The following is a 14,362-nucleotide window of genomic DNA, read 5'->3' on the forward strand; positions in this document are numbered from 1 at the left end:
GCTTGGTCATCATCACAAGCTGCCTATCAGCGAACCGCAGAAGGACGCCGTTATCGCATCTAACCTCTCAAAGACCCCGACACCACCAGCTGGAAGTTCGGCAAAAGCCCAACAGAGACAGAGCACCTAACCTGCCACAGTGGGAACTAAAATTCGAACAATGAGCCTCGGAGACCATGGTCCTCACTCAGGACACGTCAGTAAGTGGGATGAACGCTGTGCATATAAACTACAGCATGATGAGAAATTACTTCTTTTTTTTTCCACCATGCAGGGCCGCCTCAGCAGCCCAGGATCCATCTGCCTTCGGGGCCCTTGTTGCATGTCCTCCCCTCACTCCCTCTCCTGCCTGTCCTTTTTGTCTCCCACTCATAAAAAGTACAATTGCCTGTCTGGTGACCAGCAGAGGGACACAGCTCCTGCACCTGTTTCACTGTCTGACTAACGGCCAGGTGCTTCATGAGACAGTACAGCTACAGACTGGCCTGACTGGGGTGATTGTAAGAATAGGTCAGCGTTGCCATCATTCAACACCTTTTTACTAAATGAACATAGTAGTATTCATGCCTTCTGTCTTCACAATGACCTCTTGATAAGAGACCACATGTTTGGTGTCCAAACCTTCTAATAGACAAGATTTTACCTCAGTGGACAATAAGCCAGTACTCTGCTGCATGTCTTGCTGTCTGTGTTGCCATTTCAGTTTCATGTTATTCTGTTCTGTCAATTAAACTGATCAGAATAGGAAATGCTCTTCAAAATCAAAGTGCCAATGCAGAGAAAATACATTTTCTATTCAAAAAAAGCCAATGAAGCCACAATGCAATTTTCCTCTCAAGAAACACTATAATGCAAGTCCTCTATTGAGCGAAAGCAGAGGCTGTATCTTGCATACATTTATCAACAAAAAAAAGAGCTGGTGAGTCATCTGCCAAAATTCAGTTAAGCTGACCCAATATCTGTCAGCACTTGCTAAATTAATAAAACCCCTCACGAAACAAAGAGCTGTGACTGGGTCACCGCTCTGAAAACAAACAGACATCATAATCTATGTCGTTACGAGAAGTGGTCCCAGAAACCTGCCTTTTGTGTGCATTTTCTAAGCATCTGTGCCTCATCTGTGTTTTATGAAGTGAAGCATGAACATAAGTGAACAACTGAGGTTTTCTATAATTAGGAATACAGATGAAGTAGACAGCTAGGGAAAAATAATTATGTGTTTTATGAAGGAACTTAGTTTGGCTGTAGTCGTCATCCCTTAACCACAACGTTTCCGGTTTGATCCCTGGTCTCCCCATAGTTCACACGTTGAAGTGTCCCTGAGCTAGACACTTCACCCCTAATTGCTCCCCGGGCGCCTCACAGGGCAGCCCACTGCTCCTTAATCAAGAACGGGTCAAATGCAGAGAAGAATTTCCCCCGCGGGGATTAAAAAAGGACACATTATTATTTATACTTTTTAAATATCAAACAAAGCAAAAAAGGAATCCACGTTCAGAAAAGACAAGACCATAACCCATTTGTCTCCTTTTTTAAAGTCGTTTTAAGTTACGTTTTCACAAAATGAGTGTCTGATTGTAGTCTCATTCTCCTGTTACCAATTGTATGCACTGCAGGTTTAGGCCACAGAAACGTGTTACTTTCAAATTATCAGGCATACTTATTGATGACTGCTCCATAAGTCATGCCTTTAAATCAAGTGCATGGTTTGACGAGCAAAATAATGACCCCATGATGAAGTGATTCTTAATAACAATGGCTATTTAATGATCAATTAACTCAAAGATCTATGGCTTTCTCTGTATTTGAAGGTGGTTTGGGGTTGTACCTGACATTCTCGTGCCTCTTAACATAAAGACTGTGGAAGTTGTTATCTTTGACCAGTCGCTGTTGTTCTTCTTTGTCTTTACAGTCTTGCAAGCGCTCCATGATGGCGAGCTTCATCTTCATGGAGATGTAGACTGGCAGCACAGACTGCAGCAGGTTCTCCTGCAAACATGAAACACTCACGATTAGTTACATCACTGCAATTTGGGTGTGCCAGATTTATTTGACTGCCACACTCAATGTACAGTGATGAGAAAAACAGACAGACACCCACACACACAGAAACACACACACACACACACACACACACACACACACACACACACACACACACACACACACACACACACACACACACACACACACACACAGAAACATAATCACAAGCTCAGACTCCCAGACCCACTTCATCAACATTGCACTTTTTAATATCCAGCTATGAACTTTTGGCTCATCAAGCACTCGCCAATCACCTGACAAGTAAACAATGAGCTTTTTAAAAAAAAAAAGTATTAATGTGCCAGTCTCCTTCTTTGTGGCACTACTGTAGGTATGTCTCAGAACTAGCACCAGTCTGTACCTGTGATGGCTCTATTGGGGCTTCAGTACTGTTAAGCTTTTAAGTGGTATTTAGAGCATGGGTGGTTAATGAAGGAACCAGCATGTTCATACAGGTAAATACAGTGATACCAAGTACATTCAAACACAATATCACCGTGCTGCCATGATAGTCAAATGATGGTCAACATGACAAGGAAAAATATTCCACACTGTAGTAGCATTGGAGTCAGTAATAATAGTCAGAGGCCAAATAAGTGTTCAAAGTTCAATGGCTTGATTAAGACAAAGATCTGAAGAGGCAACTTCTCCAGACATTATTAATCCCTCCTCAAACCACCAGAGGGGCGTTTGAAGAGGTTTGTGTCTGATCACACATTCACATTGAAGGGACTCTAGTGCCTTTGGGGACAAAATGCACATCCCAAAATGTAAATCATATTTTTTTTAGGGAGAATACTTTCTTTATGTTTAGGCTACGGTTAGGTTTAGGTTAGGGTGAGGATGAGAATGGTAGTGGTTATGTTTAGTGGTTAGGGTTAGTCTCCAAGGACTGAATGTAAGTCAATGTAATGCCCACAAGTCATGAAAACACAACTGTGAGTTTGTGGATGATTTTGGCTGACCAAAAGTTGATATAACTGTGCTTGAAGATGAAACATGCATTTTTTCATTTCAAAAGGTATTCAAGCATAAAACCCTACGAGTCATAATTATGTACTTCAGCCAGTCAAATCTGGATTTTGTCAAATTAAAATTGACAAATCTTTCCTTAATGTTGGCTCAAGGTTGGTCAGGTGGGATTAGGAGTGTGTGTGTGTGTGTGTGTGTGTGTGTGTGTGTGTGTGTGTGTGTGTGTGTGTGTGTTTGTGTGTGTGTGTGTGTGTGTGTGCGTGTGACGTCCAATTCAATTCAGTTATTTTCAAAAGAGATTTAAATCTGAGCTTCAGCCGAGCCACCTAAAGACATTCACATGCTTGTTTTGAAGCCAGGGTTGATTTGGCTCTCTGTGTAGTCTAGGTCACTGTCTTGTCTTCTCATTTATTAGAATCTCCCGCATTTCCCAATTTTATGGATCCTTCCTTTTGCAAAGAGGAAAATGTGTTTTTGAAATTGACATTTCAGTCCAAATAAACCAAAAGCTAAATAACCTAAATTGGATCATCTCTTTTAGATCAGCATGTGATGACACAACATGTGGGTCAAGAGGGTTAAATGATCACTTAAGGCAATGTATTTTGTATGTTAAGTTATCTATAAGAATGTGCATATAAACTACTCTCTTCAGTTTACCACTGACTCTAAAGTATGAAAACTCATCTCTCATAAAGTAGCTTTGTTGAGGTGATCGTGGACAACTGTAAGATATAGTGCTGCTGTAAATGTTATCCATTGTATTACAAAATATAATATATTACTTTATTATGAATGCATAGAACCAGAAAAAAGGAATGTGTTGTCACTAAATGCAGTGACGTACATTAACTTTGATTTATGTGAAAACGTGTCAGCAGGAATACACCTCCTGCTGAAATGAATGTGGGAACTCAATGTGAGTTCCCCATTGGTTCCCCATTTGGAACGGTTTTGGATTTTACCCCACCATGCTATTATGTCCCTGTTCTCTTTGGCTAGCTTTGAGCGCCAGGCTCCCTTTTTTCAGCCCCAATTCAAATACAGCAGGAGGTTTCAAATGTTGACGATTATATCATTCCTTCTTGTCCTGCTAGGCAACACAACAGCTTCCCTGTCTCCCCACTAAGCAACAGTAATAACAAATGACTGTTTTAAAAATGTCTCTGAAGTCAAAGAGAGTCAGCGCAGATGCATCTAATTTAAAAGGCATCACAGGGAAATCTAATTTGTGAAGGATTTGTTAGTCGCAATGAAAACATCCATGGGAGAGTCAACATGTGGCCAGCCAAAGGCAAAGCTTAGAGATAAAATACAATTTTAAGAGGATGGCAATAACAATCACTGATTAGTTATTTTCATCATTTGTTCGTAATGTTTGTCTCCAATAAGTGAGGTTACTGAAATGCAGATGATGCAGACAAATAAAAAAGGTATTACAATGCTCAGTTTAGAATATGCTGTACACTTTTCTTAATAAAAAAATAGTGCATTGTCTTTTTTTTTCCAAGATTGTACAACGGACAGCAAATCATTACTTGATGAGAGTTTGTATGGATGTAGTGTGGGCCTAACTCAAGCATATGTGTGTGGTGGGAGGCACCACACACATATCCTAAAGCCATACAAAAGCGAGCCAAACTTTGAAAGACTTTGGTAACAAACTGCAGGCCTTCATATGTAATGGTCATTTCTCCAATGTCGGTATTCTATGTGCGTGTGCTTCACAAACCTGTTGTCTTTTTTCTATCTCCAGCTTCATCCGCATACTCAGGCACCTCAGGGTGTCTTGAAAGGTCTGCCTCAGGGTTTTCTCCATCAGGACCTTGTGGAAGGCTCCTACCACACTGCCACACAGAAACACCACTGCGTTGGACAGCAGCTGCAGAAACAAGACAAGACAGCAGGCGTTGGAGCGCAAATGGAAACACATGCACTTGAGAATTGAGAAATCACTTATTTAGCTTACTAGAGGCTTTACTTTTGAGTTTGTTTTTTTTAATCTGACCCTGGCCAAACATTATTGTCTAAACTATGCTAATTGCTATGGTTAAAGTTGATGGTAAATAATAGTTATACATAAACCCTGAACTCCTTCATTGGAGACATTACTTTAAACTTCTGGCTTCTTTAAACACACGTCTGCATCGTGATTCAGAAACATTACAGAATTGTTTTACAACATAATGGCATGGTTTTGATTAAACAGTTTTTACCTGGTTGGCAAGGTAAGGAGTGAGGTTATCATCATAAAGGGTGAGGCGCAGTGTGAGGACCAGGATGTGGGACAGTGAGGAGATGAAGCTCAGCACCACAGCGTACCACAACTGGAATGGCAGCATGGTGTACACGGTGAAGATGATGAAGAGGAAGAAAGGCACCTGGAAACATAAATGTTCCATTATTTCAAGAAGCCACAATTAAAATCAATCAAGTCATCTGGTGCCTTAAAAGTGTGGTCACACATGTCACACAACCTGGAGGAAAACAAATTGAGATGTATGTTGTTGTCTGCCTGTATTTTGGGGAGATGAGGGTACCTGGTCCCAAGGCAGGATGATGGGGCTGCTGAAGATGAAGGTGTAGCCCATGGTGAGGTGTGTTGCCCATACGATCAGGCCCAGCAGACGCCTCCATCGCTGTGAGAGCATCTCCGTACACACCAGCATAAACACGGCCAGAAACACACACAGGCTGCCGCTCACCACGCTCACAAAGGCACAGTGATCCTTTGCGCTCTGCTCCAGCAGCAAGGGAGGAGGAGAAAAATAAAACGCACATTTTATTACAGTAAAATCAGTTGATAATGCAAATTTATCTCATCGAGTATTATACTTCAGTATCAGTGCAATTCATGATATGGGGGAGTTTTAATATCAAGACAGTTGCCATTTTTAAAAATGTGTTTTTAAAAAAACCTTATAAAACTTGTAGAGGAACTTTTCACGGTCTGCAAAAGTTGGCTGCATATTTACACCACTACAAGCTACAACCTTAAACACTGGTTTTCATTAACACCTTTACAAATCCCATCAAAATACATAAACATTAGGGGCTTTATACTGCAGGGTTATTCTACCTTTGTGCATGGTAAGTCTGTTATTTTGTCCACCCCTCTTTACTTACATTAGAACTTGTGGTCAAACTAGTGAAATGCTTGTTTTTGACTGATGAAAATTACTCTGAAAGTAGACCTGATATAAGATGCAAAACCATTGATATTAAATGTTCAATATTGAATTCTTTAAAATCAGTCTCTGCAACACGTCCTTTTTGCTTTGGGCAATCATCTTTCTGACAGAGTTACTGTACAGTGAGAGGAAAGAGCCAGGGGAAAAGATCATGTGCATTTGTATGTGAGGAAGCATGTTTGTGTGAATATGTGTATGTTGTGCATGTAAATATATGCATGAAAGCAACAGCAATGTTTGTCCAAACATAGATGTAAAATATCTTGGTGTAAGAGGGGGGAGGGGGAAGAGAGAGAAAGAGAGAGTGTTGAAAGGAGAGCACGAGAGAAAACAAAGGGTTAAAAGAGAGCTCAAGAGTGAGACAGACGCACAAAGTCAGTGTTAATAGATCTCTCCTCAGAGAAGGCCATCTCTGCATTGTATGTTGAGCTTTCTGGTTTCCATGGCAGCGTTGCAAAATGCCAGATCTCCACTAAAGCACTTTCTACTCCCGGCGCCGCTGTGGGTCTTGACAAAACCTTTTTGCAGGCGGAAAAATTACAATGATTCTATATGAATAGGAGCCAAAAACATGTGAACAGATCAAGAATGTTCAATGCAAAAAAACTTGCATTTGCACACTTTTAATGTATTACTCCCTTTTATGATATAACATTCTGTATTTATGTCTGTGGTATCGGCAGGTTCTTACTGATAGACAGATTAATTTATATACTGTTGATGAACAATAATATTTGCAGCGTGCCGTGTGCAGTATGTTCATTGTTTCTTTGCACTAAATGTGCAAATGCTCTTGCTGTTTCTGTACTTGTGCTGCAGTACAATACAGTCCTTCAATAATGTCACAAGAGCCAATTCCTCACAGCTTTAAACACTGTATTTATGTGAACAGTGAAGAATGCATCAACTACCAGATCATCACCACATTATAAATTAAAGGCAACAGTCAAAGCCTTGGTGGCTCACGAAAAGAAAAATGTGTGAAATTACAAAACAAGAGCTGATGTATGGAGGAAACTGCAGGCTATAATGACACACACACACACACACACACACACACACACACACACACACACACACACACACACACACACACACACACACACACACACACACACATTCAACAAACATCCTCTTAGAATCAATTTTAAGAACCTAAATAATGTCAACCCTTCATTCAATCAGGGCCACAAGTGACACTTGAAACATCGGCTCAGCCAGTTATCCTCTCAGCATTGCTCTTCATCTGATGTGGATTGGAGAGGAGTTATGTAAGTTGACAGTGCCTTTTGACACTGGTCGCATCCCCCCCATAGGAACCTTGACCTTCCTTTGCATTTAACAACAGCGTTATGCAAGCTCCATCCCAACATTTTCTCTTAACTCTTCTGTACCCCTGGCAACTGTGTGTGTGGGAAGACAGCCAAGAAGAAAAGAAATAGAGGGATGAGTGATGGTATGTCAAGTGATGGATGAGGTTGTTATTTTGTGAAGTGTTGCATATTTAATTTATAATCTTAGTAAGTAACTCAAATAAATGAGACAATTGCGGGACATAACAATGTGTGTGTGTGTGTGTGTGTGTGTGTGTGTGTGTGTGTGTGTGTGTGTGTGTGTGTGTATTAGCGTGAGACTAAATCAATGAGCGAGCGCACTTGTGTACATAAGGGATCGAGTCATTTCAAAAGGACTGTGTGCATGTGGAAGATCATTATGTACATGCACAATGAAGAGAGAAAGGGAGTGTGCCAGAGAGTCAGCAGTAACACAATAGAGGGAAGGTTACGATGAAAAAGTAATTTAATCTCCGGTGACAGAATCTGTCAGTGTCCTATATGAACCGTTGGACTGACTGAATGCTATGCTGCATGCCGTCATGCCAACATCAACAGGTGATCCGCCAAAGCCAATTTAACCTGCCTTTTTCTGTCGGATTTGCAATTACAGGCTCTACACTTTGACAGCGATGCTGTCCTTTTTCTTCTATTCTGTTTTCAAAATCAACCCTTAAAAGAGGGGTTTGGTTTTAAGCGTAGCAGGGTTTTATTAAGCATGGAGACATTGCTATCAGGATAGAGAAGACGCTGCGTCGGCAGATATATCTTTGAAGTATATTCGAGCAAAATAGAAGGGCTATACTAGCTGAAGGGCTACTGTTCTGAGGCTCACCCTGACCCCCCTAACCTCACTGTGGGGAAAGGCAAGACAATTTCCTGACAGAGAAGTATCACCAGCATTATCAAACATGTACATAGTTTAGTTTAATAGATGCATTTCCAACCTGTCCTTTTTCTCTAATCTTGGGGAAAGCGACTGAAATATGCATCCTCCCATTTTCATGTCTATTTCAGCAATGTCCTCCCTCACATTCAAACAGTTACACAATCACTCACTCATTCACGCTTCTAGGCAGCTGCACTGGGAGTGAAGGGGAGTTGAGTGCATTATTTAAGTAGTTGTTGAGGAGAGTGTTTTTTATTTGTCACATTTTCACAGCCAACCTAGAGATTCAAACTGACCATCCAGTCACATCCTACTTCTCCAAACATGAGGCAACTGCTGTTGTGCTAATGTGCCACATTAGTCCCCATACACTCCTCTCTGCACCATCAAAGCAATATAAAAATGCTCAAACTGTGAATCTCGAAAATAATTATCAATGCATCTTGATTTCCATAATCTCTCTGCACGAATTAATACAACTATTAGAAGCGCCTCTCAATATAATGCAGGCCAGTTTGACACCATAACCTCAATGCTTAAACGTATAATTGAATTAACACCTCCACCTATAGCTAGCTAAAGTGAAACCAGGGCTTATGGGTCCTGTTGCAGAATTAAGTACACCTCATTCAAAGTCCCATTGACATTTATAGCTACTCTAATCACTAAAAATACAACCTTTCTTAACCAGTCATGTGGCTTGCTAAATATGTTCAGATAAGAATAATAAGCCGTAAGCCCTAGATTTTCCACTTGACAGAAGAGGCAACTTCACAAGTGAGTCAAGGGGTCTTAGGGAGCTCAGACAAGTCTCTAATACCAATAGGACGAAGAAAGGAAGTTTTTAGACAGCAGATATTATAACTATAAAACAAACACCGCTGTTTTGATGGGAACTGTAGTTTTCTTTTGTTCTCACAAAGTAAAAGTTGTTTAATTTTGTTCAGTTACAGAGGCTCACAAGTAGTACACAGTTGCATTGGATTGCATTTGACTGCATTAAGGTATATAAAAAGTGGCCACAGACCTTACAATTCACACCATATAATCTGTAAATCACCTGTTACAAGAACTGATCATGAATAGATAATATCTATCGAGGGCAGATGTTGTCATAGCAGTTCCAGGGTCCTGATCTTGTGCATTAAGATAATACAACAGGAAGCCTGGACAAGTCCAGGCTTCCTGTTGTATTATCTTAATTTGAATAATTGTGATTCTTGTGAATGTTATTAGCACTAAAGCACTAAATTAACTTGCTCTCGGAAAGATACTATCCTAAAACAACTTGACTTCCTTGCTCACATCATGGATCAGAGGCAACTATGTGTTACACATGTTTGTCCTATGACAAGTTAAAATATCTGCTGTAAGAAAGGTTGATAGAAGTAAGATGACATCTGTAAACACAGGAAACAGAGATTCCCTGCCTACTTTAACTATAACCTGGGCTATACTGTAATTACCAGGGTTGGTGTGTGTGTGTGTGTGTGTGTGTGTGTGTGTGTGTGTGTGTGTGTGTGTGTGTGTGTGTGTCTGTGCGTGCGTGCGCGTACGTGCGTGCGTCACATACAGTGAGTGAAACATTTGCTGCTCAACTTCAGAACAGATTTGAATGCAGCCCCTGATGTTTATTCCTAAATCACTCCATGAAGCCAATTTTGTTGCCAGTTTCATTATTTACGAGCCACAGTAAAGTCAACTTTTAAATCATCCCCAAAGAGAAGCACTGTGTCAGAAACAGAGAAGCGCAACAGTGAAGTTACTTGAGTCCAGAATTGACTGTAAATGTCACAATGAAAACAGGCAACTCAACTAACATAAAGCTCAAACATATACATCTCACTAACGTGAGTCTCTGTCTCTATGTCTGTTCTTTGAGTGTGAGCTCTTGAGAGCTACAGGAGATAGATATATATGTGTGTGTGTGTGTGTGTGTGTGTGTGTGTGTGTGTGTAGAACGTTATGTAAACACTGTATAGTGTACTGAGAGAGGACCCTTATTAACTGTTCTACCACTGCCGGGGATATCTTGCTCTCTGATGGTCTCTGCAACAACATCGTCGATGCATCGAGCAGTAGCGCACTCTCTCTCGTCGATATCGGTGTGGGCTGTTGGAGCCAAATGACACGTATACCGGGGCATTGCTGGGGGGATGCAACGCTGTCACAGCAGGTGTATCGCTCAGGACCAGTGTCAAAGTGAAATCAAAAGGAGGAGACTGTTCTGTGCGCTCGTATCATCTGCACACACCTGGTTTGTATGTGCAGAGGTTTTGAGACTAGTTTCAAGTTCTTTAACATTACAAGCACAATCTCCCCTTCAATAATGCTCATTGAATATGTCAGTCTATATTTATAAAAAGACAAGTTTGAGTAAGATCTATAATTGGAAGCATGAACTTAGTTTAAAACTAAAAATTGTGAACCATGAACATTAACTAGTTTATTTTAATCTGTGTGAACCGAACATTGAGCTCTTGGGATGTCAGAATTTGCACAACACCGTTCAGGACCGCAAGTACGATCAATAACTTCAAATACTCCATGATACTCAACACTCTACATGACCAATGTAAAATATGCAAACAGGGCAACGTTTTTTTCAGTTTTTCACAAACACACGGCTGTGGAGACTCACCAGTCGAAGGGCAAAGAAGAGGATGAGGAGGAGTCCACAGGAGAGCATGGAGAGGCCCAGCAGGAGCACCAGCGGCTGATACTGGCTGATGCAAGAGAATTTGCGATACAGCGCCTCATTTTTCAGCTCCTGGTTGTTCAACAGATACTTCCCCTTGGCTGGCATGGCTCACACTTCTTACAGAGGCATATCAGGTGTTAACGTGGAGCCCGAGAGAGCAGGAGAGTGTGAGAGCCAGAACTTGTTGAAGAAGGAGTCCACAGTTCCAGATCTGTTCGGGCCCCCCTTGCTAGCTCATGACGCTCAAGTAAAACTTGGATACCTTCGGCGTGGCATCTTGAATGTTATTGTTGCTTCTCTCACAGCTTCGTTGTAACTCTCTTTACGAAGTCGTCCTCTCTGTCTCTCTCTGTCTCTCTCCCCTTCGCTGGTCCCTTTGTGTCTTCTATCCTCTGTCTGGTGTTGGCAGGCAGACCTGCTTCATCCTTTGCCAGCTACTGTGTTGCTCCCTGCAGTGGGTTTGAGTAATAAGCCTGGGGCTGGGAGATACGGAGTAGGAGGGGAGGGGAATTTAAGAAAGGGGAGGAGAGGGATAAGGAGGAAGAGCAGGAGGAAAACGGGAGCTGGGGAGGGCAGCGACAAAGGTCATCAGTGATCCCACCAGGTTTCAGGATGTAATGGAGCGCTGAGGTTGGCAGCTCCACTCCTTACAGGCAGATGGAAGGAGAGGGAAAGAAGAGAACATTATTTTACTTAAGGTTTGGTAGCACACACATATATAAATACTAAAAAACATTGAAGTGAACAGAATTTTTTTCATGGGCATATATATACACAACAAGGAATATTGCTTAATTCATCTGAAAAGGAAGCTGGCTGTAACTTCTGAAAAGGGCAGGCTGTAATCAGACATTACATGTGACTCACTGGGAATATTGTAAGAGTGAGACATAAATATCTGGATCTCTCGATGAGCACATCCTTATTCATACCTGGACTCTTACATTTCCACATCCCAGAAAGCCCTGTCTATGTTTACCCCGGGGTCCTGGCTCGGTTTGGCAGGAACTTTCATAGAAGGCACCCGTAATGAAGAGCCACACTGCTAATGAGAGCTGTCGCTTTGGAGCCATTTACTGAACAATACAATGTTGTGGAATGAACTTCCATGCAGCCACAAACAACTTTATTTCCCGCCAGCTGAACGAACAAACAAGAGAACCAACACAACTGTGATAAAAGGAGACAATAGACACGCAAAACCAAAGAAAAGGACTAAATACTTTGTGTGGACTGGTCATATAAAATCTCTAACTGTTTGCATCATTGAGAGATAAACCAGTTTAAGGATGATTAACTTAACGTTAACAACAATCTCAGCATCTGTCGTGACTAATTCCATCAAGGAACAATACGTTGTGAGCTTGCTGAGTGAGGGACCATGTTGCATTAATACTACAGTGTGCCTGATGGAAGATACCAGTGTCAAAAACACTTTCTTCAAACAATGGAGCTGCAAGACGACCTGATAATCCCACCAGTCCTTAGACACCACAGTATGAGAGGAGAGACAGGCAGCGGATACATTCATCCTACCTGTTGCTGAGATTTAAAACGGGGTTTTCCTATATAGCTAAAAAACTTAGGGAGGGCTGAATTGGCATGGAACTACTCAAACTCTCGTTAATAAGAGCTACATATACAATAATTTGGGGGAGAGGAGTAGACAAGAGCTTGAAACTCAATAGAAACAATATGAACTTCGCACTACTGTCAATAGAAACCTAATTTCCTCACGTTGCTAATATCGCTATCCTAGTGGGTGTTGGGCACTGCTTCATGTTTGTCCCTCACATAGCAACTGTGACAGATGCTATGCGCCATAAAAAGAGAAGGCAGAGCAGAAAAGGGGCAAGACACACACACACACACACACACACGCACGCACACACGTATGCACGCACACACACATCCATAGTCTTTGGGAAACGTCCCCTGCAACGCTTCCATCTTGTAGTGATAAAATGCACAGTCACAGTAAGCGGTGTGATGAGTTTACAACCACTTTTAACTTTCCTTTTCAATGGCGATTTTGCTGGACAGAACAGCATCTAGCCGGCTCTCCCCAGCCTCAGATAATACACCACCGGCAGGCTGAGGGCAGTAAAAGCAAGAGGGAGAGCAGGGAGGTAAAAACAAAAGCTCGTACTGCCGGTGAGGGATCGCGTCCTACTTTTGCATCAATAAGAACCAGCTGGCCCATAAGAAGGGAACCCTGAGTAGATGTTTACTGGCGTTTACACTGAGAGAATCATTTACCACATACCTACTAAATGCCAGGTGTAGCTCTTAAACCTGGGAACAACTGTATGCAGTGCTGATGTTACTGTAAATGTCATCGCGATTGGTAGACAAAGCAGGAACAAAATATGTCAGTCGCATATAGACTCTATTTTATGATCACATGCATGGGAATGCACATGCAGGTAAAAGCAACAAAAGAAAAACATTAAGGGGCATCAAAGGTCAGGCACATGAAGCAGTTAAAACCACTACGGAGACAGTCCAGACGGTATTTATCTGACAGGGAACAACAGTAGACCTTCAAGGAGACAACTATTCAATGGACCACAGGATGTGCTTTTGTCTATCTGCCAATGTACCTTTCTTCTTGGAAGAAACTAAACAAAGCCATCAGCTGTTTCTTTCAGCGTCATGGCTCGGTCTAGATGGTTTTCCTTAAATCCATGCTTCAATGAACAAATCTCTGGAATTGTATTGTTTCTTGGAAAGTGGCACACTGATCGACCAATTAGTGATGAGTCAGAACCTGGCCAGACAACAACCTCAAGTGCAGAAGGGAAGCTACGCTGGCCCATTTTTGGCTGGACCCCGGCCCTATGAATGCAGAAGTCTGACATTGAGAGACTAGTCGCTAGTTACTAAGTGAGTTACAACATAGCGTTACACGATTGGTCAAAGGGTCTGAGGAAGTTAAACCATTGGTTGGTCGAGTTGGCTTTTCTCCATTGGGCGCCACTCTTTCCGAATGAAAAGGCGCAGCAAGGTTTCTTTTGGCAACAATATGATTTGATCTACTTCCTCAAAACCTACCCAGGCATTGTTGTTGCTGGCCAGTACGTGTCTTTAGAATTTTTTTAAACCTGTGAGTTACGAGCCTGTCATTCTAAGACGTTTCTATTCAATGGGTTGCCTATTGCCGCGGTCACTCTTGAGCTGGGGACACTGAGGTGTCCATAAAGCTTTTCTATCCCCGTACAAGCTCGAC

General features: G+C 41.8%; 1 protein-coding gene across 4 annotated transcripts in view; it reads right to left on the reverse strand.

Moving 5' to 3' along the window:
* Window positions 1-14,362, reverse strand: part of adcy7 (adenylate cyclase 7) — a 49,186-nt gene that overhangs the window by 15,595 nt on the left and 19,229 nt on the right. For all 4 annotated transcript variants that reach the window (XM_068568419.1, XM_068568500.1, XM_068568339.1 and 1 more), the window contains exons 2-6: window positions 11,074-11,779; window positions 5,559-5,756; window positions 5,235-5,399; window positions 4,751-4,900; window positions 1,829-1,989 (exon numbers count right to left, since the gene is read on the reverse strand). In XM_068568419.1, the coding sequence (XP_068424520.1) occupies window positions 1,829-1,989; window positions 4,751-4,900; window positions 5,235-5,399; window positions 5,559-5,756; window positions 11,074-11,238 (839 nt within the window). In that variant the 5' untranslated portion in view covers window positions 11,239-11,779. The remainder of the gene's footprint in view (window positions 1-1,828; window positions 1,990-4,750; window positions 4,901-5,234; window positions 5,400-5,558; window positions 5,757-11,073; window positions 11,780-14,362) is intronic.

Source organism: Clinocottus analis, unplaced genomic scaffold (genome assembly GCF_023055335.1).
Source record: "Clinocottus analis isolate CAN_PGR_092001 unplaced genomic scaffold, fCliAna1.0.p SCAF_1, whole genome shotgun sequence".
NCBI classification, from domain to species: domain Eukaryota; kingdom Metazoa; phylum Chordata; class Actinopteri; order Perciformes; family Cottidae; genus Clinocottus; species Clinocottus analis.